The 25,676-nt window shown below is 44.9% G+C and overlaps 2 protein-coding genes across 4 annotated transcripts in view; one reads left to right on the forward strand and one right to left on the reverse strand.

The window, feature by feature from the left end:
* Window positions 1-352: 352 nt before the first annotated feature.
* Window positions 353-10,728, forward strand: c32h5orf49 (chromosome 32 C5orf49 homolog). Its single transcript, XM_021560125.2, has 3 exons — window positions 353-602; window positions 8,844-8,960; window positions 10,315-10,728. Exons 1-3 carry the CDS (start codon window positions 486-488, stop codon window positions 10,492-10,494), a joined length of 414 nt encoding a protein of 137 aa, XP_021415800.1. The 5' UTR covers window positions 353-485; the 3' UTR covers window positions 10,495-10,728.
* A 219-nt stretch (window positions 10,729-10,947) lies between these two features.
* Window positions 10,948-25,676, reverse strand: part of LOC110489405 (adenylate cyclase type 2) — an 81,478-nt gene continuing 66,749 nt past the window's right edge. For all 3 annotated transcript variants that reach the window (XM_036970831.1, XM_036970830.1, XM_036970829.1), the window contains 7 exons: window positions 23,948-24,032; window positions 17,338-17,496; window positions 16,312-16,458; window positions 14,042-14,149; window positions 13,603-13,717; window positions 13,368-13,492; window positions 10,948-13,022 (listed from right to left, as the gene is read on the reverse strand). In XM_036970831.1, the coding sequence (XP_036826726.1) occupies window positions 12,870-13,022; window positions 13,368-13,492; window positions 13,603-13,717; window positions 14,042-14,149; window positions 16,312-16,458; window positions 17,338-17,496; window positions 23,948-24,032 (892 nt within the window). In that variant the 3' untranslated portion in view covers window positions 10,948-12,869. The remainder of the gene's footprint in view (window positions 13,023-13,367; window positions 13,493-13,602; window positions 13,718-14,041; window positions 14,150-16,311; window positions 16,459-17,337; window positions 17,497-23,947; window positions 24,033-25,676) is intronic.

Genomic DNA, 25,676 nt, shown 5'->3' on the forward strand with positions numbered 1-25,676 from the left:
GGACAAAGGAATGCATTCAACCGAACAACCGAAACGCATTTAACCCAAACCCTCTGAATCAGAGAGGTGCGGGGAGCAGAACGGCAGGTTTTTCTACCTTGCCAGCTCGGGGATTCGAACCAGAGACCTATACTGTCTATTATTTTTAGACGTTTGGTATACGCCTCATACCAGTTAGTGTGTAATACATTTTTATGGCCATTTTGTAAAGGTGCATACAGGACCATGTTGCTTTAAACTAACTAGTTCTCAGATTGATTAAATGCAGATGAAGGAGAGAAAAAAAGAAAGCAAAATGTATATTATTGCTGTAACAATACATGTGGCTGCGCAGTCTAGGAAAGTACAGAGATGTGTGTTCCTAGTGCGCAGTAGCACTGGATTAGTATCTTAGCAACCATAGACGCCACTGGTAGCTATTTTTTGTTTACCAAACTAAACTAGAAAGTTCGTTATTATTTTTTACATAGATAGCTAGCTATAGGATGGATGTGTTACTTGAATCGAAAACAAAACCAGTTTCGACTATATCTGTGTATAGTTACATTCCACCAAGACGAACTGAACCAAAAGAGAGAACCTATTACAACAGTGACTCCAAGGTATGGGTGGTTGCTACTTGCAAGCTAACGTTAGCGAACGGCTAGCTAACTTACTTAGCTAAGCTAGCTAGCTAGAAAACCTATATTTCCCTCTCTCCGTCTCTCTTTCTCTGTGTGTGTGTCCCTCTCACTCTTTCTCACTCTCCAACCCCTTTGTCTCTCTCCCCCTCTCTCTTTTCTCCCAGCTAGCACAATTGGTTCCTTAGAAGTTGTGGGGATGTACCTTTTTGGTTTCCAATTGGTTTTGGGAACAAAGCCATACGTTTCCTGACTGAGAACAGAAGTGTGAAAATTTAGCCTGTTCTGGGAACGTTCATTTTATGTTGCAGGGAGGTTCTGAGAACGTTTTATTATTGTTCTCTGTATGTTTTGCTGGGAGGTCTTCTTAATGTTCTGAGAACATACAGTTTAGGTTATTTTGAGGTTTTTGAATAACTTCCTTAAAACGTTAACTGAAATGTTCAATAAGACTGTTAGCTAATTTTCCCCCAACGTCGGACACACCCTAACTTTGTACACTCTCTAGCCGTTAGATAATTAAATCACCTCTACTCAACATTTTAGATTGACTGGAAAATAACGGTACATTTTGCGACTAAAGACACCCTTCCAGCTAGCTGACCACCGATGTTCATTGCAATTTATGTAAGTTAGGTTTTGAGAATTTTCAAAAAACTGATATACACTGCTCAAAAAAATAAAGGGAACACTAAAATAACACATCCTAGATCTGAATGAATGAAATATTCTTATTAAATACTTTTTTCTTTACATAGTTGAATGTGCTGACAACAAAATCACACAAAAATGATCAATGGAAATCAAATTTATCAACCCATGGAGGTCTGGATTTGGAGTCACACTAAAAATTAAAGTGGAAAACCACACTACAGGCTGATCCAACTTTGATGTAATGTCCTTAAAACAAGTCAAAATGAGGCTCAGTAGTGTGTGGGCCTCCACGTGCCTGTATGACCTCCCTACAACGCCTGGGCATGCTCCTGATGAGGTGGCGGATGGTCTCCTGAGGGATCTCCTCCCAGACCTGGACTAAAGCATCCGCCAACTCCTGGACAGTCTGTGGTGGATGGAGCGAGACATGATGTCCCAGATGTTCTCAATTGGATCCAGGTCTGGGGAACGGGCGGGCCAGTCCATAGCATCAATGCCTTCCTCTTGCAGGAACTGCTGACACACTCCAGCCACATGAGGTCTAGCATTGTCTTGCATTAGGAGGAACCCAGGGCCACCCGCACCAGCATATGGTCTCACAAGGGGTCTGAGGATCTCATCTCGGTACCTAATGGCAGTCAGGCTACCTCTGGCGAGCACATGGAGGGCTGTGCAGCCCCCCAAAGAAATGCCACCCCACACCATGACTGACCCACCGCCAAACCGGTCATGCTGGAGGATGTTGCAGGCAGCAGAACGTTCTCCATGGCATCTACAGACTCTGTCACATCTGTCACATGTGCTCAGTGTGAACCTGCTTTCATCTGTGAAGAGCACAGGGCGCCAGTGGCGAATTTGCCAATCTTGGTGTTCTCTGGTAAATGCCAAACGTCCTGCACGTTGTTGGGCTGTAAGCACAACCCCCACCTGTGGATGTCTGGCCCTCATGCCACCCTCATGGAGTCTGTTTCTGACCGTTTGAGCCGACACATGCACATTTGTGGCTTGCTCTAGGTCATTTTGCAGGGCTCTGGCAGTGCTCCTCCTGCTCCTCCTTGCACAAAGGCGGAGGTAGCGGTCCTGCTGCTGGGTTGTTGCCCTCCTACGGCCTTCTCCACGTCTCCTGATGTACTGGCCTGTCTCCTGGTAGCGCCTCCATGCTCTGGACACTACGCTGACAGACACAGCAAACCTTCTTGCCACAGCTCGCATTGATGTGCCATCCTGGATGAGCTGCACTACCTGAGCCACTTGTGTGGGTTGTAGACTCCGTCTCATGCTACCACTAGAGTGAAAGCACCGCCAGCATTCAAAAGGGACCAAAACATCAGCCAGGAAGCATAGGAACTGAGAAGTGGTCTGTGGTCACCACCTGCAGAACCACTCCTTTATTGGGGGTGTCTTGCTAATTGCCTATAATTTCCAACTGTTGTCTATTCCATTTGCACAACAGCATGTGAAATGTATTGTCAATCAGTGTTTCTTCCTAAGTGGACAGTTTGATTTCACAGAAGTGTGATTGACTTGGAGTTACATTGTGTTGTTTAAGTGTTCCCTTTACTTTTTTGAGCAGTGTATATACTCATTTTGTGGGACACGCTGCATATTGTAAAATATGGCTGTGCTATAGACACATTTAATATACAACTTTTTACCTAAATTATTCATACTCATTTATGTTAGTATTAAACTGTTCTCTACTTTCTCAAAACATACGATTAATCTGTAAAATAAATAGCGAGACATTTGGTTACAACACTGAAGAAGATGTTGGTGAAGAACCATTTTTAAGAGTCTACAGGAGGGCGCACCAGGCTACGCAATGTAAAGTTGATTGGAAGTCTAGCCAACTAGTCAACTATCTAGTAAACACTTCGGATACGAGGTTGCTGTCTCTTTTTTGAACAAAATTAAACGGATATATCTTGCAATTGAACAAAATAGTAAGGTGGCCAATAACTGGGGACCGTATGCTTATAATACAGGATGTATTTCTTTTGCTAAACCGCTTATCAAAAAGCTGATAATAGTAGTATTTCCACTGAAGTGTCAAACATGCTAATTGCTAACCCATTAGCTAACATTTTTATGACACCAATAGTCACAAAACATTGATGGCTTGATCACAAGATAACACTGTTGAAGGTAATATATTTCTTAAACGCTGTTGAATATGCCGATAATAGGGGGTCCTACGCTAGGTTAGTTTGGGTTAACTGTTTTGAACTCCAAGCACAGATAGGACACATGGACATTCATTTGCTTAGGCATTAATCATGCAAACACATTTTTTTTAATACATTTTTTTATTGTGACTCGGTGTCAGTGAGCTTTCAAACCTACACAAGCTTCTGTTTTCTATCCATGGAATTTGTCGACTGCGCCACCAGCATGGAGCTAGCATGTTTTTTTTTACTCATACAAAGGGTGCATTCGTAAATAGTTTCCAGTGTGTCAGAGTGCGCTCTGAGACATTCTTAAGTGTTGTCAAATTGTCTGTTCGTAAATTCAGAGTGGTTTGCGCTTGGAACGTTCAGACCGCACACTGGACACTCTCTGGCCTAAGAGCGTTCTGACCTCACAGCGGCAGTCAAGCACCCAAGTTAACTGGCACAAATGGGAGAACACCTCACTCTGATGATTTTACTCGCCCAAGCAGAGCTAGTTAGGCTGTTTTCATGTTATCAAGGGTGTTAGTGACCATAACTGTGGTGCTGGCAACAATTTAATAAATACAAAATTCCAACATTTACTGATTCAATGAGTGCTGCGTGTTCGTAAAATTCATCAGTTATTCTGCGCTCTAGCACACTCAGATGAGTGCTCTGAAATTGGCGTAGATAGTCAGAGTAAATTACAAATGAAACCAAAGCATTTTAGTCTACTCAAACAGACCCCATTTCAAAGGAAACAAGAACTCAATCAGATCAGGTGTGGCCAATTAGTGGGTACGGCCAACACACCTGAACACACGAAACAAGATGGAGGGTAGAGCGAGTTTTGTTGAGGTTGAGAACATAATGTATACCAGTGGAGGCTGCTGAGGGGAGGACGGCTCATAATAATGGCTGGAACAGAGCAGATGGAATAGAATCAAACATACAGACATACAGACAATGGTATTTGATACCATTCCACTAATTCCGCTCCAGCCATTACTATGAGCCCATCCTCCCTAATTAAGGTGCCACCGACTTCCTGTGATGTATATGTTTTTAAATAGCATTCTTAGAACATTCTTAGAAAGTTCTTTGACGTAACTAATGTTTTTTTTGTGTTTTTTATTGAAAGTTCCCACAGAAGAACGTTGTTTCTAAGAATATGAATGAGAACATGAATTTATCTAGAAACATGAGGATGTCACGAGATTCCTCCTGGGAAGGAGAGGCGGACCAAAATGCAGCGTGGTTATAGTTAATGTTTTTTAATAGAAAAACTCAACATGAACCTAATACAAAACAATTAATGTGGCAAAACCGAAACAGCCCTATCTGGTGCAACAAACACAAAGACAGGAAACAATCACCCGCAAAACCCAACACCGAACAGGCTACCTAAATATGGTTCCCAATCAGAGACTATGACTAACACCTGCCTCTGATTGAGAACCATATCAGGCCAAACACAGAAACAGACAAACTAGACACACAACATAGAATGCCCACTCAGATCACACCCTGACCAAACAAAACATACAAAGCAAACTATGGTCAGGGTGTGACAGTACCCTGGGAGGGAGGGCGGCGGCTCCTTGCAGACTGGCGGCACCGGCGGCTCCTTGCAGACTGGCGGCACTGGCGGCTCCTTGCAGACTGGCGTCTCCTTGCAGACTGGCGGCACGGGCGGCTCCTTGCAGACTGGCGGCACTGGTGGCTCCTTGCAGACTGGCGGCACTGGCGGCTCCTTGCAGACTGGCGGCTCCTTGCAGACTGGCGGCACTGGCGGCTCCTTGCAGACCGGCGGCACTGGCGGCTCCTTGCAGACCGGCGGCATTGGCGGCTCCTTGCAGACCGGCGGCACTGGCGGCTCCTTGCAGACCGGCGGCACCGGCGGCTCCTTGCAGACTGGCGGCACTGGCGGCTCCTTGCAGACTGGTGGCTCCTTGCAGACTGGCTGCACTGGCGGCTCCTTGCAGACTGGCGGCTCCTTGCAGACTGGCAGCTCTAATGGCGCTGGGCAGACTGGAGACTCCGGCAGCGCTGGAGAGGAGGGAGACTCCGGCCGCAAAACCTGAACCTATTGGGGAGGGTCTGGGTGGGCATCTGTCCGCGGTGGCGGCTCTGGTGCTGGACGTGGCCCCCACTTCACCATAGTCTTAGTCCGCCCCATTGTCCGCTTCCGTGGCCTCCTAACCACGGCAACCCTTCTAAATGAACCCACTGAACTGGGGGGCAGCTCGGGACAGTGGGGTAGCTCCGTACTGGCTGACGACTCTGGCAGATCCTGGCTGAATGGCGGCTCTGGCGGATCCTGGCGGACTGGCGACTCTGGCGGATCCTGGCTGACTGGCGGCACAGGCGGATCCTGATCCTGGCGGATCCTGGCTGACTGGCGGCACTGGCGGATCCTGGCTGACTGGCGGCACGGGCGGCTCCTTGCAGACTGGCGGCACCGGCGGCTCCTTGCAGACTGGCGGCACCGGCGGCTCCTTGCAAACTGGCGGCACCGGCGGCTCCTTGCAGACTGGCGGCACCGGCGGCTCTTTGCAGACTGGCGGCACTGGCGGCTCCTTGCAGACTGGCGGCTCCTTGCAGACTGGCAGCACTGGCGGATCCTTGCAGACTGGCGGCACTGGCGGCTCCTTGCAGACTGGCGGCATTGGCGGATCCTTGCAGACCGGCGGCACTGGCGGCTCCTTGCAGACTGACGGCACCGGCGGCTCCTTGCAGACTGGCGGCACCGGCGGCTCCTTGCAGACTGGCGGCACTGGCGGCTCCTTGCAGACTGGCGGCTCCTTGCAGACTGGCAGCACTGGCGGATCCTTGCAGACTGGCGGCACTGGCGGCTCCTTGCAGACTGGCGGCATTGGCGGATCCTTGCAGACCGGCGGCACTGGCGGCTCCTTGCAGACTGGCGGCACCGGCGGCTCCTTGCAGACTGGCGGCACGGGCGGCTCCTTGCAGACTGGCGGCACTGGAGGCTCCTTGCAGACTGGCGGCACCGGCGGCTCCTTGCAGACTGATGGCACGGGCGGCTCCTTGCAGACTGGCGGCACTGGCGGCTCCTTGCAGACTGGCGGCACTGGCGGCTCCTGGCTGACTGGCGGCACTGGCGGCTCCTGGCTGACTGGCGGCACTGGCGGCTCCTTGCAGACTGGCGGCACTGGCGGCTCCTTGCAGACTGGCGGCTCCTTGCAGACTGGCAGCACTGGTGGATCCTTGCAGACTGGCGGCACTGGCGGCTCCTTGCAGACTGGCGGCATTGGCGGATCCTTGCAGACCGGCGGCACTGGCGGCTCCTTGCAGACTGGCGGCACCGGCGGCTCCTTGCAGACTGGCGGCTCCTTCCAGACTGGCAGCTTTAATGGTGCTGGGCAGACTGGAGACTCCGGCAGCGCTGGAGAGGAGGGAGACTCCGGCAGCGCTGGACAGGCGGGAGACTCCGGCAGCGCTGGACAGGCGGGAGACTCCGGCAGCGCTGGACAGACGGGAGCACCTGTAGGGATGAGATGGAGAGACAGCCTGGTGCGGGGAGCTGCCACCGGAGAGCTGGTGCTTGGAGGTGGTACCGGATAGACCGGACCGTGCAGGCGCACTGGAGCTCTTGAGCACCGAGCCTGCCCAACCTTACCTGGTTGAATGCTCCCGGTCGCCCTGCCAGTGCGGCGAGGTGGAATAGCCTGCACTGGGCTATGCAGGCGAACCGGGGACACCATGAGCAAGGCTGGTGCCATGTAAGCCGGCCCAAGGAGAAGCACTGGAGACCAGATGCGTAGAGCCGGCTTCATGGCACTTGGCTCGATGCCCACTCTAGCCCGGCCGATACGCGGAGCAGGTAAGTACCGCACCGGGCTATGCACCCGCACTGGGGACACTGTGCGCTTCACAGCATAACGCGGTGCATGCCCGGTCTCTCTAGCCCCCCGGTAAGCACAGGAAGTTGGCGCACGTCTCCTACCTGGCTTCGCCACACTTCCTGTGTGCCCCCTCCCAAGACATTTTTGGGGCTGACTCTCGGGCTTCCATCCACGCCGCCGTGCTGCCTCCTCATACCAGCGCCTCTCCGCCTTTGCCGCCTCCAGCTCTTCTTTCGGGCGGCGATATTCTCCTGGCTGTGCCCAGGGTCCTTTACCGTCCAACTCATCCTCCCATGTCCAGTCCTCCTTGCGCTGCTCCTGCTGCCGCTGCCTGTCACCACGCCTCTTGGTCCTGTTTTGGTGGGTGATTCTGTTACGCGGTTCTTCCTGGGAAGGAAAGGCGGACCAAAATGCAGCGTGGTTATAGTTCATGTTTTTTAATAGAAAAACTCAACATTAACCTAATACAAAACAATAAATGTGGCAAAACCGAAACAGCCCTATCTGGTGCAACAAAGACAGGACACAATCACCCGCAAAACCCAACACCAAACAGGCTACCTAAATATGGTTCCCAATCAGAGACAATGACTAACACCTGCCTCTGATTGAGAACCATATCAGGCCAAACACAGAAACAGACAAACTAGACACACAACATAGAATGCCCACTCAGATCACACCGAGGAAACCTGTAGGAAACGTTATGCTGAAGTACTGACATTCACACAGACGAACGTTGTTTCTTAATGTTCCCGGAACAATTTGAGAACATTACTTTCAATAGAACCATGAGGAAACCTGTAGGAAACCTTATGCTGAAGTATTGAAATTGCCACGGAAGAATGTTGTTTCAAACGTTCTCTAAACTATTTGAGAACCTTCCCAAGGTCAAACCAGTTGTGGAACTTTCCTAGAACATTAGCAAAAATTAAATGAAATGTAATCATGTTTGAACTTTTAGGAACCATTCTGTTTAAGTAATGAAATATCAAGAAAATAACATTATTTTGTCAAGTTCCTTTAATGTGCTGAGAATGTTCCAAAGCCAAACAACTATCCTGCACCTTTCCCAGAACGTTGTGGGAAGGTTGTATGCAAAATAATTATAGGACAACCACGCTCTCACCAAGCTTTAAGAGACATATGGTTCTCAGAACGTTATGTTCTAGCTGGGCTCTCTCTCCCGTCACATTTCCCTCTCTCTTCCTGACTAGTCTTGAAAACCCGACCTGAGACGTCACTGTGTTGCCTAGGGTCAGGTTTTCAAGACGACTCCCTCACCCTCACTCTCTATCTATCACACCTTTTACTGTAAGAAACATAGCTAGATGGCTAGCTACGTATATCATCACTAACGTTATATCCCACTGTCTTCCACGTCACCTGCCTGCCTGCCCTGCCCTGCCCTGCCCTGCCCTGCCCTGCCCTGCCCTGCCCTGCCCTGCCCTGCCCTGCCTGCCTGCCTGCCTGCCTGCCTTCCTTCCTTCCTTCCTTCCTCTCTAACACGCACGCACACACACACTAACCTATAATGATCCAATAATCCATAGGCACGGGAGGTATCCTTATACGACTGCATATACCGGCGGGCGGAGGGCTATGACAGCAAACTACACCGCGACGATAGAGAGCACTCCAACAGCAGGGGACTAGACTTGTACTCAGAGGTAACTAGCTAGCCACAGTGCCATATCTTAATTTGACCATCCTGTTTTTGCAGGAATTTTCCAGCACGGCAGGAAATGCAAATGTATTCAATGTCTAAAAAGGCTTCTAATTTACACTTCAACATTTCAGACTTGATTTTCCCAAACAAAAATGTATCAACCCCTACAAAAACAATCTACATTTATTGTAATCCACATAATCATTTACATTCTCTGTTGCTGCAGGATTATTTTCCTGCTGTGAGAAAGTGGGTCAATTTAAGATATGGCATCTGTACAGTAACACCTGTTGCTCCTGCGCTAATCTAAGTAGGTGGTGTTAGGATTTGGGGAGGGTAAAGTGGTATAGCAGCCTCCCTGTATGCCCTGATACGGTTATTATGACCACAACTATGATGTGTACTAAAACCATAGTGTGCTATAACTTGCCTATCTATACCAAGGGTTTTGAACCTTCGTGGCACTCACTCTGAAACCAGAGTTTAAGTCCCTAGATCTCTGCCTATGACAATTCCTATCAGCTATATTTGAATAGCCTGACAATTCCTATCAGCTATATTTGAATCTAGCTGTATCGTTTCACGGTAAGGTCTACCTACACCTGTTGTATTTGGCGCAAGCGACAAACAAAGTTTGATTTGATATTTTTTGTGGTTTCATGAAACTAGTCATACATTTTCCCAGTTGACAGTCTGTTTGACCCACAGCAGGTGTGGCAGCATCTGCACTAGCCGACAAGCCATACGTGAACAGGTTGTTATGGGAGTAAATATAGCTAGCAGCTGGCTGTCACTGTATGCCACTGGTGGTTGTTAGCGAGGTGGAAGTTTCCCAACACTTTCTGTGCTGAAACTATGTCAGTCATTATGCTTGTCAGGTAGGAAGCAGCACCAGTGGTGGGTCTAGTTTCTGAGTCAGTGAAAGTGGAGAAGTTGACTAGCTAAGTGAGTGGACAAACACACACACTTGTGAAGTGAATGGGCTGCACTCACTGTAGAGAGGTTTAATTACAGTAAAGTTAAGTCTTACCTTTCTGAGAGTAATTCTGCGCTAAATGACAGCTCATGGTGTGAACTGGAGGACATCCATTTTAAACCCACAGATATGATCAAACTCAGCTACAGCATCAACCCACCTCCAATTACAGGTATAAAACACAGATATTATGTATGTAATTGTATGGGTGTAAAGCTGTGTAATGGTGTCTGGTAAGGTGTTAAACATCTAAATGATTAACCCGCTCTCCTCCTTTCCTGCTCTCTCTCATTTACCATCATCCTCTTTTCTCTCACATTCTCTTATCTTTATTACCCTTTCCTCCCTCTCAGCTCATTCCGTTTCTCTTCTCTTTCAGGAGTCTTCCAGACCTGCACCAGTCCTGTCCTCATCAGAGTATGGAAGACGCCTGCCTCCTGTCCTCTACAAACCTGGCAGGCAGTTTGCCCGCATCTCTCACATCCACACCGAGTTCTTCAGGAAAAACGGGATCACACGCAATTTTGAGGAGGGATACGGATCAGTGGTTCCTGTGTGAGGAAGTCCGTATTCCCAACACCAGAGATAGAGTGGGTGCAGTGAGGGAGGGAGAGTGATGGTTTTATCAATGTGAATATGTATGGGCACAACAACACACCCAACTGATACAGTCAGTGTAGCAAAGATATTTAAAGATATAGATCATTATAGAAATAGAGATATATTTAAAGAGAGATTATATATTTTAAGATAGATAAAATAAAAAAGTTTTAAAAAGTAATTATATATATATATATATATATATATATATATATATATATATATATATATATATATATTATAGAATCAGATTACATATTTTAAAATACTAAGATTGTAACTATACATTATGGCCCACATGTTTGTGACATACATAATAAAGTACAATATTTGATCAAAATACCTGTTTATCAAACTACTTTGTGAAATGCAATCTTAAATAGTCTACTTTCAATGACAGGAGGCACATTGGTTCAGTTATATACAAATGGTTTTAATGAGTAAGAAAATGATGCCGTCAAAACATGGAAACGTTCTCCTGTTCTTGATGTAGTTTTTTGGTTTTCTTACAAAAGTCCAGTAGCTCTTGATTCCCGGCTGCTCTTGAGGTCCACGTACATTGCTCTTTGCTTGACAGAAGCTCTGCTCCAGAGCTTAGAGATAGGTTAGCTATAGAATGTTTGGCAAACTACTGTTCATGTTGACACCAATTTTTTTCCCCCCATTCTGACTAAAAGTACTGTAATGATGAAAGGACTATTGGTGCCAAGATGGCTCTGACTAGAATCCTGACACATACTCTCAATATCTGTCTCTGCACTGCACCACACAACCACTCGGGCAGCCATTGAAATCCACTAAAGCTAGAAATTCCCGTTGCGCACAGATCTAGGATCGGCTTATCCTAAACACGGGGGACAGGGATGCAAAACTGACCTAAGATCAGCATCTAAGGACGACTGTAACCTATGAAGTCCAGCCACTACTGTAACCAGCTAAGGAGGGACGATGCAGGTAATACTGTATGTACAGCCGTCTGTCTGTTGTTCTGTCTGTTGTTCTAAATGTTGTCTGCCTTCTGTCTGGTTCAGATGAAGTGGTCTGGGAGTTACTGTTGTAAACAAGGAGTCTTGACAGATACGTTCTATTACAGCAGGCAGTTTTGAATGTGTTTGTGTGTGTGATTGTATAAGTCCTTGTGTGTGTGTGTGTGTGTGTGTATGTGCGGTATTTGTGCATGCACGTATGTGTGTCGGGTTGGAACCAAAGTTATTTTCCAATTATTTCATTCTGAACAGAACCCCAATTTTTTTTCGTTCCGTTACACTGTTCCGACCAGCAAAATAAAGTTCTGAACCGGTTCAAAGCTAAAAGTACAGGTTGATATCGTTTCTTTCGGTTCCTTTTTTAACTACTTTATTTACTATTAATTACTTTACCAATCATTGTGGATAGAGCAGGCAAGCTAGTTGTTTCCATGCGTGATGGACAGACAAGTGTAGCCAATGGCGCAAGATGCAACTGAAATTTTGTAGGTGGGAAGAGAGCAAGATAGGGTTGAGGAGGCTTGAAGCGCAGGACATCTTGTTATGACATGCATTATCTGAATTAGGTTCACATACTTATACCTAGGCGGAGCGGCTTCTATGGAGAAATATTGAATGTCCTTTGCGCTAACTAGCTAACAAGCTTGAGCTAGCTAGCTAACTGACAAGCGCCATCAGAATTAAAAACACGTCTTACCTTTTTGTAAGGTTTAATCATTTCAACGAAAAGGTGATAACCAGGCTTATAGTATTGTACTAATACAGGCAGGGAGCAGGTCTCGAACCAACGACCTTCTAGCCCGAAGTCCAGCGCACTATCGACTGTGCCGCAAAAGCATGCTCAAGCGGCAGAGTCGATATCCGCGCTTATAAACGCAGCGTTGTTATAGTATCCTTAACTAGCATTGATAAAGTTAATCCATTCTTCTCTAGCTAATAAAAATTCTCTCTCCCTATCTTCTGAATCACGCTTGTAAAGTTTTTTTGGGGGGGGGGACTAGAAAAAAATGCCTGGAACGTAAAACAACATTATTAACCACTTACCATGCTTTTAAATAATGGTTTTGTTCCGGAACAGTTTGGATCACTTTCGTTCCCGGTTCCGTTTCTGTTCCTTGACAAATTTAGTTATTTACCGGTTTTTGGTTCGGTTCCCTGAACCGGTTTGAAGCCCTGATGTGTGTGCAAGTCCATTTGTGTGTATGTAAATGCATGTGTTTGAATAGTTTAAGAGTGTGTGTGTGTGCGCGCTTGCGGGTGTGTGTGTGTGTGTGTGTGCGCGCTTGCGGGTGTGTGTGTGTGTGCGCGCTTGCGGGCATGTGTGTGTAAATTGCTCAGTATATGATGTTCAAGGCATCACAGTCCCTTGCGACAGCGATCTGGTCATCTCTGTGTGTACAAAGAAGGTCTTGAGCTCTCCCTTCCCCTTCACATTGATGATGCCGCGACATGAACACATGTAGCCCAGTGTCAACAGGATACGACTCGTCTCCTCGGTTACCTGGAAGCAGCGAAAACACAAATCACATGTAGGCAGAAAATTCCATAGAATTCCATATTGAACTTTTAATAGGATCTCTGTGGTAAAATGTAATATTTTATATTAATAACTAAAGACTTAATCAGGAAAGAACAATAGTCGAAGAGTGGCTTTGAGGATACTGTATTGTTCTGTATTATATTTCTACATTTGCATAACATCTTCTCTGTACCTGTATACCATATTCATTAACCTTGACCTAGTTCTGCAGCAACCACTAGTGGTACAAAATAAAACTGCATGCAGCTAGTATTATTTTAGCATTACTATTAGTGTAGCTGTATTCTAAATGTATGAATTGATTACCTGTATTTTCCCCAGTACCCCAGTACTCTCCATCCGGCTGGCCACATTAACACTGTTCCCCCAGATATCATACTGAGGCTTTTGCGCTCCGATCACCCCCGCAATCACCGGACCATGGTTTATCCCTGACACAACCAGGAAGAGGGGTTAGAGGTCCCATGTAAGACAGACTGTACCAGTCTCACTCACTCACTCACTCACTCACTCACTCACTCACTCACTCACTCACACATACCAACTCGTAGCCTGAAGTCATTGAAGGAGTGTTTGTTGATGACATCTAGTTTCCCGACCAAGGCAAAGGCAAACTCCATCATGGTGCCAATGTGCATGTACTGACGGTCATGCTCCTGAGAGAGAGAGAGAAAGATAGTGTAAGGAGAGAGAGAGGGGGAAGGAGAGAGAGGAAACAGAGAAATGGTAATGTAGAGAGATACGAAATAGACAGAAAAGGGCAGGAGAGAGGGAAGGAGAGGGAAGAGATGACAGGGAGTGTTGTTTAGCACCACCATACAGCTCTACACCTGTAATTGGAGGTGGGTTGATGCTGTAGCTGAGTTTGATCATTTCTGTGGGTTTAAAATCTATCTCCTCCTATTCACACCATGAACTGTCATTGAGAGGAAAAAGGTAATTTATCACTACAGTTATGCGTGTGTGTGTGTGTCATGTACCTGTGTGTATTCAGGTCCAGGTGTAGCGTTGAGCCCAGTAGCAGCCATGTAGGTGCTGCCAATAGTCTTTATCTTCTCCACCCCGCTGAATTTAGGCTTGGACAGCAGCTGTCACACAGAGAGAGAGAGGTTAGAACTTAGGCAGGAGCTGTCTCACACACACACACACACACACACACTTCACACACTTCACACACACACACTTCACACACTTCACACTTCAGTAGTGATGATTTCATTAACTTATCTTCAATGAAAAGATCATGATCACAAGAAAACAAATGAAAGACTCCTCTTTGAATATGTGTATTTTTCCGAAACTCAGTTGTCCTGAATCTGCACAGAACTGCCAAGACTTCAGATCAATGGAGACACCTGAGTTTTTGAATCCTGACACATTCACGAAAATATTAATGGCCTCTAAACCTTCCAGCTGTCTACTGGAACCTATTCCAACTAAACTAATGAAGGAGCTACTGCCTGTGCTTGGCCCTCCTATGTTGAATTTAATAAACGGCCCTCTATTCTCCGGATGTGTACCAAACTCACTAAAGGAGCCAGGAATAAAGCCTCTCCTGAAAAAGCTAAATCAGCCTATAATCGAATCTCCCATTCCTAAAAATAAATAAAACATAAAGCTGTTGCTCAGATACTCACTTCCATCTTGAAGACAAATAATGTATACATAACACTCCAGTCTGGTTTTAGACATCATAGTGCTGAGACCGCACTCGTGAAGGTGGTAAATTACTTTTGAATGGCATCAGACCAAGGCTCTGAGTCTGTCCTCAATCACCGCATTCATTCAGAGAGATTGGATATTGGTCTACACGGACAAGTTCTTGCCTGGTTTAGATCTGTCGGAAAGATATCAGTTTGTCTCTATGGATGGTTTGTCCTCTGACAAATCAATGGTAAGTTTCAGTGTTCCTCAAGGTTCTGTTTCAGGACCAGTATTGTTTTCCCTATACACTGAGTATACAAAACATTAAGAACACCTGCTCTTTCCATGACATAGACTGAACAGCTGAATCCAGGTGAAAGCTATGATTCCTTATGTTAAATCCACTTCAATCAATTGAGATGAAGGGGGCGATACAGGCTAAAGAAGGATTTTTAAGCCTTGAGACAATTGAGACATAGATTGTGTATGTGTGCCATTCAGAGGGTGAATGGGCAAGACAAAATATTGAAATGCCTTTGAACGGGGTATGGTAGTAGGTGCCAGCCGTACCGGTTTGTGCCAAGAACTGCAACGCTGTTGGGTTTTTCACACTCAACAGTTTCCTGTCTATATCAAGAATGGTCCACCACCAAAAGAACATCCAGCTAGCTTGACACTACTGTGGGAAGCATCGGAGTCAACTTTGGCCAGCATCCCTGTGGAATGCTTTTGCCACCTTGTAGAGTCCATGCCCCTAAGAATTGTGTCTGTTCTGAGGGGAAAATGGGGGGGGGGTGCAACTCAATATTAAGAAGATGTTCCTAATGTTTGGTATACTCAGTGTATATGCTACCTCTTGGTGATGTCATTCGGAAACATAATGTCAACTTTCACTGCTATACAGACGACACACACATTTTCAATAAAACTTGGTGAAGCCCCAAAATTCCCTACCCTGGAAGCCTGTGTTTCAGACGTAAGGAAGTTGATGGCAACACATTTTTTTCTTTTAAAATCGGACAAAACAGAGATGCTAGTTCTAGGTCCCGAGAAACAAAGATATCTGCTATCGGATCTGAGAATGAATCTTGACGGTTGTACATTCGTCTGAAATAAAACTGTGAAGGACCTCGGTGTTACTCTGGACCCTGATCTCTCTTTTGATAAACATATCAATCTTCTTAACATTCCAAAATCTGAAACGTTTTGTCCAAAAATTATGCAGAAATGCTAATCCATGCTTTTGTCACTTCAGGATTAGACTACTGCAATGCTCTACTCTCTCTGGCTACGTGGATAAGGCACTAAATAAACTTCAGCTAGTGCTAAATACGGCTTATAGAATCTTGACTAGTACCAAAACAATCGATCATATTACAGTGCTATCCTCTACACCAGCTTCCTATTAAGGCTAGGGCTGATTTCAAGGTTTTACTGCTAACATACAAAGCTTTACATGGACTTGTTCCTACCTATCTCTCCGGTTTGGTCCTGCCGTACATACCTACACATATGCTATGGTCAAAATGGATGCAGGCCTCCTTATTGTTCTTACACAGATGTGTGACAGAAGTGATAAGAAACCAATGAGGACAGAGTAACTCACCTCGTCAAAGTCAGCGATGATCTCGTTGAGGAGTCTGAGACATTCCAGGCCCTCCTTGTTGACGTCTGACTCTGTGTAGAACTCCTTAAAGTCTGGGATGGAGGCGAACATCACACATACCGACTCATACGACTGGTGGTACAGATCCTAGAGAAGCAAACACACAGACACAGGTCAGTGGAATGGATCAATGAAATTCCAAAATAGGGTTAGAATGTGTGGTTCTAAAGTTAGTACTAGAATGCATTTATTTTATTTATTCTTCTAGAAACACGGCCGGCCCGCTCATTATGCAGGATAAGGCGGCCACCTATGGTGGCAGATTGACGAGGGCGGCATTTTCTGAGCTAAACTGGCCAAGATGCACCTCCAACAACAACAGCACATTAACCTCACTTAATTCTGCCCAAAAACAATGAGAATTTCTCTCAACCAGTGGCATAAGGGCTTTTTAGATGAGCACGAGCCAATGTCTTTTGGTCGTCTGTTTTTAATCCTGTCCAGATGTCTTTTTTTGTATTTTACAAACAGTAGGCTTACCACATAGATGGGCATTCATAAGTCCATTTCAGACAACACTGTAGACTACACCTCAGTAAGCACGGACCGCCTTTTGTTTGTATTTTTCTGGTGCAATTCCAGACCGGCTTTGATTTCCGCATCCACGGATATGTTTGGTTCAGATTTTGTCCGGTCTTGACCAGCCTTGATTTGGCCCAAACATAGAAGACTAGAAATAAAAAATAAAAAACTTTCATTCAGAACTGAACATTAACTTGAATTAAACATCTGGAAAATAAGTATTTTTCAACGTCCGGAGAATATGCCTTTTCAACGTCCTAAAAAGGAAAATACCTCTGCTTCCTGGGACTAATCTAGTTTTGCGAGGCAATTTTTTTGGTCTCGCCTATTGCGGCAGAACAGCAGGGACCAGCCCTGTCTTGAAAGAGTTCTAGAATAAGAATTAGTTTTGTTCTGTGGTTCTGAGTTCTCAAGGTTATATTCTGTGAATGGTCGCTGCCCCACCTCGTTCTTCCAGTTTCGTCCCAGGAAGTGTTCTGCGACGTGGGCAGGTAGAACATTCTCCAGTAGAACCCTGTTGAGGTTCTCCATGGTCTCGATCTCCTCACACTCTCTCTTGAACTTGTCCCTCCACAGGAAGTCCAACCTACAGTAATATTCATTCTGTTAACAGGAGGACACAGAGACGGTAAAGATATGGTGGTCATAAAGTCAATAATAAATCATGTTATTTTACTCTCTGAAATGACTACGCTTGAGTAAAGGTTTACCAATAATAGCACCAACTATGTGATGGTCTTTTATTACTGTAAATGTAGGTGATGCATTTTCAGGAATTTGCTGAACTTATCAAGTTGAAAGGAGACTGGTCTTGACTCACTACTCACTATACTTATGAAACGATGTAAGAGAAGAACAGAACACATGGGTCAAACACATTGTTCTCAAAGTGAAATGTATTTGAATTGTCCACTTGGAGAGTCACTGCTTCACATTCTCATAACTTTAACGACATGAAAGAAGAAAATAATACTTTTGGCATTTTTCTCCCCCATAGGCCTACAATCCTCTTACTCTCAACTAATCATCTCTCTCCCATCTCCCTCTCCCATTGAGAGAATCTAAAGGTGGAATAAGAGATTCCGTCCAAAATGGCAATCTTTTCCCTATAGTGCACCACTTTTGACAAGGTCCCTGCTCAAAACTAGTGAACTATTATAGGGATTAGGGTGCCATTTGGGACGCAAACTATCTCACCAACTGACCCTTCAGAGCATGTTTTGTATTCATGGGAAATGAACGCTCTGGTAATAAGACACTAAAGCAGAGGATAGCAGCGTTGCTGTCTTCGCTTCAGGGAGCGCTGAACACCAGCCTGATTAGCATAAAGTAGGCGCTGGTTTCTCATTGGTTATCTACACCTGGGGGACTTCTAAACATGTCTAAATAGGTCAGCCGGGTGCCGGGATGAAGGTCAAAACGCCCCGGGGTGGGGGGGTGTGTGTGTGTGTGTGTGTGTGTGTGTGTGTGTGTGTGTGTGTGTGTGTGTGTGTGTGTGTGTGTGTGTGTGTGTGTGTGTGTGTGTGTGTGTGTGTGTGTGTGTGTGTGTGTGTGTGTGTGTGTGTGTGTGTGTGTGTGTTCTCTGTGTTAGACCTTATGGCTACCTGTGGGCTAGCGGCTACGTACGTGTGTGTGTGTGCACACATGCATGTGTGTGGGTGCTAGCTAGGTCATCCTTGTGAAGAGTTGAGAAGGCCTAGTAACTAGGCCAGGCAGGAACAGTGGTATTATGAGAGGCTGTTTAGTAGGCAACTAGCTAATGATGGTTAATTAATGAGTCATTCATCTGTTCTTCATTACCTCATGTTTACAGCCAGATGCTGCAAGGGAGGACAATTTAACACCTCCAGAAAGGATTTAAAATAAAGAAACAGGCAAAAAAAAGTAAAATCGTTTAAAATACAGCTAACCAAATACTGCAATTAAATTAGATATGTGCGTCATCCCCAAACACAGCCCCTACCCTTCTGGTGACTATAACCCAGTTTGACAACAGGGGAAACTGTATGGGCCAGCTCTTGTCCACTGGGGATGGTATATTTGGGTACACAAGACTCTCCAGGACATCTGAATCGGAACAGCTGTGATGGATGGTACCCCAGAGCAGTGGCATAGGCAGAAATCTGTTGATGCCAGGGCCAGCAAAAATCATTCAATTATCATGAAAGCCTACCCTGTACCTTACACAGCAAATTCTCCAGTGTCAAATTGAACACTGGCCCAGTGTCTATACGTGTCCACACTTTTGAGTGTTAAATGAATACTGTTCTTAGTGCTGATGATGTTACACTTTGTCAGTGTTAGGGAATGAAGTGTTATGCAATAGTACCTCATATATTATTTTAACACCAGGAAGTACATCTAGTTTACACCAATGGTGTTCTGCAAAAACACCTTATAAAGTTTTTATTTTTTACATTTTATTTTAATTTTACACCCTTTTCTCCCCAATTTCGTGGTATCCAATTGTTAGTAGTTACTATCTTGTCTCATCGCTACAACTCCCGTACGGGCTCGGGAGAGACGAAGGCCGAAAGCCATGCGTCCTCCGAAACACAACCCAACCAAGCCGCACTGCTTCTTAACACAGCGCGCATCCAACCCGGAAGCCAGCCGCACCAATGTGTCGGAGGAAACACTGTGCACCTGGCGACCTGGTTAGTGCGCACTGCGCCCGGCCCGGCACAGGAGTTGCTAGTGCGCGATGAGACAAGGATATCCCTACTGGCCAAACCCTCCCTAACCCGGATGATGCTAGGCCAATTGTGCGTCACCCCACGGACCTCCCGGTTGCGGCCGGCTGCGACAGAACCTGGGCGCAAACCCAGAGTCTCTGGTGGCACAGCTAGCACTGCGATGCAGTGCCCTAGACCACTGCACCACCTGGGATTATAAAGTATTTTTAACACTAGGAAGTGTTTTAACACTAGTGTATAAAGCATTTGGAACACCTTCCGAATATTGAGTTGTACCTGCCTCTTTTGCCCTTAGAACAGCCTCAATTCGTCAGGGCATGGACTCTACAAGGTGTCGAAAGCTGGCCCATGTTGACTCCAATGCTTCCCACAGTTGTGTCAAGTTGGCTGGATGTCCTTATGGTGGTGGACCATTTTTGATACACAAAGGAAACTGAGTGTGAAAAACCCAGCAGTGTTGCAGTTTCTGACACACTCAAACCGGTGCGCCTGGCACCTACTACCATACCCCATTTAAAGGCACTTAAATATTTTGTCTTGGTCATTCAACCTCGGAATGGCACACATACACAATTCATGTCTCAATTGTCTCAAGGCTTAAAAATCGTCTATAGAGTCTATTGCTGCACCGGTGCGTAAATCTAAGTAACGTAACACAAAAAAAATCCCCATCAAAATCTATAAGTTTTTAAGCTATAGATATCTGTGGTGGGAAGTGGCCAAGCTACACCGGTGTTTGTCAGACCATGAGACATCCCGAAAATCGCTCTTCTCATGAAAACGTCTGACCTGCAAACTAATATGACCACTCTATGGAAAGATGAGATGCTCATGAACAAGATGGTGGTCTACGGCCCCTACAAGCCCCACGGAACCGTCAATGTGCCAACTTTTGTTTGTAGCTCCTGAACTGTTTTGGCCACAAACTAATGTGACCCCACTGTGGATAGGTGTGATTCTCACAAATACGAGGAGGTTCTCCATTTTGCTCGATGACTCCCAGCAGTGTCACGGAACTCATCTGAAGATAACTGGTACCGGTTGAAAAAAATAATGGAAGTATGGAGGTGGTTTTAAGAATGAACCTGTCTCATCTCCTTCATCAACACGAATTGAAGTGGATTTAACAAGTAACAATAAAACCTAATTTAGTATTTTTAACCATTACACCAAGAGGTTTGTATTTCTAGACAAGGTGTTGGGTTAAGGACATTACAATAATATTTAAAGTCTTTATCGCCACATGCTCTTATATAAGCGTCTATAAAGACTTCGGAACCGGCAGCAGACATGCTCAAACTTGTAGTATTTGCTATTTTATTAGGATCCCCAATTAGACTCTTCCTGTGGTCCAAACAGGAAACAAAACACACTAGATGAAATACATAATATGCATAATATAATAACATAATATACGTAATTGACATAATATACAGTGCCTTCGTTAAGTATTCAGACCACTTGACTTTTTCCACATTTTATTACGTTACAGCCTTATTCTAAAATTTATTAAATAGTTTTTTCCCCTCATCAATCTACACATGATACCCCATAATGACAAAGCAAAAACAGTTTTTTAGAAATGTTTTCAAATTGATAAAAAAAATAAAGATATTGAAATATCACATTTACTTAAGTATTATTTACTCAAAACTTTGTTGAAGCACATTTGGCAGCGATTACAGTCTTCTTGGGTATGACGCTACAAGCTTGGCACACCTGTATTTGGTGTGTTTCTCCATTTGGTGTGTTTCTCTGCAGATCCTCTCAAGCTCTGTCAGGTTGGATGGGAACGTTGCTGCACAGCTATTTTCAAGTGTCTGGAGAGATGTTCGATCGGGTTCAAGTCTGCGTTCTGCCTGGGCCGCTCAAGGACATTCAGAGACTGCTGTTTTGTCTTGACTGTGTGCATAGGGTCGTTGTCCTGTTGGAAGGTGAACCTTCGCCCCAGTCTGAGGTCCTGAGTGCTCTGAAACAGGTTTTCATCAAGGATCTCTCTGTATTTTGCTCCGTTCATCTTTGCCACGATCCTGACTAGTCTCCCAGTCCCTGGCGCTGAAATACTTCCCCACAGAATGATACTGCCAGTGGTGGGAAAAGTACCCAATTGTCATACTTGAGTAAAAGTAAAGATACCTTAATATAAAATGACTCTAGTAAAATTGAAAGTCACCCTGTAAAATTCTACTTGAGTAAAAGTCTAAAAGTATTTGGTGTTAAACATACTTAAGCATCAAAAGTAAAGGTTAAAGGTAAAAACACATTAAGCAAACCAAACGGCACAATTGTCTTGTTTTTTTTATTTAAAGATAGCCTGGGGCACACTCCAACATTCAGTCATAATTTACAAACAAAGCGTTTGTGTTTAGCGAGTCCGCCAGATCAGAGGCAGTACGGATGACTAGGGATGTTGTCTTGATAAGTGTGTGAATTGAACCATTTTCTGTCTTGCTAAGCATTCAAAATGTAACAAGTACTTTTGGGTGTCAGGGGAAACGTATGGAGCAAAAAGTACATTATTTTCTTTAGCACAGACACCCCAAAAAAGACTTAGTAAGTAGTAGTTTAAAGTATTTTTACTTAAGTACTTTACACCACTGGATGCTGCCACCACCATGCTTCACTGTAGGGATGGTGCCAGGTTTCCTCCAGACATGACGCTTGGCATTCAGGCCAAAGAGTTCAATCTTGGTTTCATCAGACCAGAGAATCTTGTTCCTCCTGGTCGGAGAGTCTTTATGTGCCTTTGGCAAACCCCAAGCAGCTGTCATGTGCCTTTTACTGAGGAGTGGCTTCCGTCTGGCCACTTCACCATAAAGGCCGGGAATGGTGCTGCAGAGATGATTGTCCTTCTGGAAGGTTCTGGAAGGTTCTTCCGTCTTCACAGAGGAACTTTAGAGCTCTGTCAGAGTGACCATTTGGTTTTTGGTCACCTCCCTGACCAAGGCCCTTCTCCCCTGATTGCTCAGTTTGGCCGAGCGGCCAGCTCTAGAAAGAGTCTTGGTGGTTCTAAATGTCTTCCATTTAAGAATGATGGAGGCCACTGTGTTCTTGGAGAACTTCAATGCTGCACACATTTTTTGGTACCCTTCCCCAGATCTGTGGCTCGACACAATCCTGTCTCGGCGCTCTATGGACAATTCCGACCTCGTGGCTTGGTTTTTGCTCTGACATGCACTGTCAACTGTGGGACCATATAGACAGGTGTGTGCCTTTCCAAATCATGTCCAATCAATTGAATTTACCAGGTGGACTCCAATCAAGTTGTAGAAACATCTCAAGGAAGATCAATGGAAACAGGATGCACATGAGCTCAATTTCGAGTCTCATAGAAAAGGGTCTAAAAACTTATGGTAAATGAGGTATTTCTAAACACTGAGTTACGCTGCAACTCCTCAATGGGCTCGGGAGCATGTCCCGACTGGCCGCCTACTTCTTAGGAAACACTGTTCAACTGACGACTGAAGTCAGCTTGCAGGCGTTAGGCCCACCACAAGGAGTCACTAGAGCGTGATGAGCCAAGGAAAGCCTCCCCTGCCAAACCTATCTCAAAACTGGACGGTGCCGACCTTTGGGGCTCCCGGTCACAGCCAGCTGTGGGATCGAACCCTAGGATGTAGTGCCTTAGACCGTTGCACCACTAGGGACCCCTCTTCTGTTTCTGCCTCATGCTTCAGAAACAGAAGATAGCTCAATACAATGCAAACTTTATGAAAATGGCTGTATCTTTTCACTTTAATTAACATAACCATAGACCACTTAACCTGGTACAACACCTCCACTGACAGGTGAACAAAAATACATAATTGAAATCAATGCCCCTACTAAACCACACCCCAATATAATTTCCCAGTGTGCCTTGCCTTTTCGAATGAATTGTAGATTTATAACCCATGAATGTATTTGTTAGTGACAGAGACATGGTTGTTGAATTTGTTATTTTTAAATTTTCAGTTCTGTGGATTTCACCGAGTGAGTTCCTACTGTAGGCTAATGTTATCATTAAAATTAAACTGTTCATGACAATACATTACATAAGGCCTTACTTTGATGGCCATGTTTTACCCCAACACAGTGGTGTTAGGAACCTACTAGTTTACAGGCCACATCAGGCCTGCAAGTTACATTATGCTGGCTTGAAAAGTTATCTGTTATTCCTATTGGCCCACCTAGGCCTACCCATGCCGCAAAGAAGAAACCCCCCTCTCGCTCTCTCTCTCTCTGTCTTCCATCTGTGTGAACTACTGAATTATATTTTCACCTGCCACCACTGAAGCAGGCAGAAGTCAGTTGTTACATAGTAGGTACATAGCTATTACATAGTCACTACATGGTAATTCCATAGCTATAACAGGTACCTGTCGTGCTAACACCAGTAGAGTGATGAAGAAGATGAAGAGAGAAACAGAACCCATCGTCTTCAGATCCTTTAGAATGCCTGGCCTGAGAAGAGAGGGATGAGTGGAGAGAGAAAAAGAGATGAAAGAAAGAAAGAACAACAACAAAATAATTAGTCTGTCCCCAGCTGAAAGCTCAACTTTCTATAGATGTAATAACTTGATGGGTCTCAGGAGGGAATCCCCCCCCCCCCCCCTCTCTCTCTTTCGCTCCCTCTTTCTTTAACTGTCACTCATATCAGCAAAATCAATTCCACTCTATCAACACAAAAACCCAATATCATAGAACGTCAGTCATGATTGCAGCAACAATTACCTCTGCAAAAAAGTTATATTCCAAAGCGACAACTTTTGATTGACAGTTGAGAGGAATATTGCTTTGACAGATATTCCCTAATAAGTTCTTGCCTATTATTACACCGATCACAGAGAGGGAAGGAACAGTGTTAAAGAGATTCTCCGGTACTTTTGTATACTTAGACAGTAGTTCTGAAAGTAGCGCTCACAATTGCACACTATGTCACATATGTGCAGATATGTGCACCACATCATTGCTCTCTTTCTCCCTCTGCTGTGTGTGCATGATAGCCTCTTACTAGCTGTCACTCATATGGCAAGGGGCTGAAGCTCATTGGTTGAACTCTAATTGCTAGGGGGCTGACTGGCATTGGGGAACAATTGTGCAGCACAGGTTCCAGAAAAATAGTTGCTTTCAAACTAGGGATTTCATGGCTAATTGAGATAAGACAGTAATTCTGCTCATAAAGTACGCATTGACACATCCAGCCGAAAGCGGGAGGTTTAAAAAATGTATGTGTGTACACAGCAAAATCAATGGTGTATGTTTAACTCAGAAAGTGTCAAATGTACACAATTTTCAGTGACGTAGTATATACAGTCCCACTGAGCTGGTGTTAAAATAACACTTTTGAAATGGTTAAAGATTTAACTCTATTGCGGTGTTCCCCTTTTAAATGAACTTGATTGTGATGTTTGCATAACTCTACTGTAGAGTGATACACAACACCTAGAGTGTAAAACATAACACTTTGCTTAGTGCGGACGCTGTTACACTTTCCCAGTGAAGGAAATTAACACCTGTAATGTTACAGGAATTTTTGGGTGTTGTTTTAACACTGTATGGTGTAAAGTCTAATATGCGTACTTCCCAGTGTGTGAATTGCTGAGTTACCACCCATGACTGTATTTGTTAGTGACGGAGACTTTCCTTTTAAAGGCCTGTGGCTTTCTTCAAGTAGGTACCTAGAAGAATGCCATAATTAAAATTGAATGATATGACAATACATATATCATAAGGCCTTACTTTGATGGCCTAGTTTTACCCTAACACAGTGGTGTTAGGAAACTCCTGGTTTACAGGCCACATCAGGCCTGCAACTCATATTATGCTCGCTTTCAAAGTGATGTGTAATTACTATTGGAATCCAGCCAGATATCCAACAGATATAATGACTGTCAGGGTTGGGAAAGTTGTTAAAAAAGACACCTAAACCCTTCAAGAGGTTAATCTGGAACCATTTCAGCTATGGATGCAATGTTATTGGTGTGCGCATGTGTGCTTCAGTGCTAATTTCGTCAACTAAAATAGTGATATTTTCAGTGTCAATTGAGGAGATGATAACTGACTAAATAGACCCAGAAAAAAACTATAACTAAATTTTTTTATTTT

The sequence above is a fragment of the Oncorhynchus mykiss genome, chromosome 32 (assembly GCF_013265735.2).
Source record: "Oncorhynchus mykiss isolate Arlee chromosome 32, USDA_OmykA_1.1, whole genome shotgun sequence".
Classification (NCBI taxonomy): Eukaryota; Metazoa; Chordata; class Actinopteri; order Salmoniformes; family Salmonidae; genus Oncorhynchus; species Oncorhynchus mykiss.

What these genes read in the sequence shown, in the direction of transcription:
- c32h5orf49 (XM_021560125.2), top strand. Translation starts at nt 486, where the DNA reads ATGGATGTGTTACTTGAATCGAAAACAAAACCAGTTTCGACTATATCT. An exon ending in ATTACAACAGTGACTCCAAG is followed by an intron (nt 603 to 8,843) that starts GTATGGGTGGTT and finishes AATAATCCATAG; the next exon opens with GCACGGGAGGTATCCTTATA. An exon ending in GACTAGACTTGTACTCAGAG is followed by an intron (nt 8,961 to 10,314) that starts GTAACTAGCTAG and finishes CTTCTCTTTCAG; the next exon opens with GAGTCTTCCAGACCTGCACC.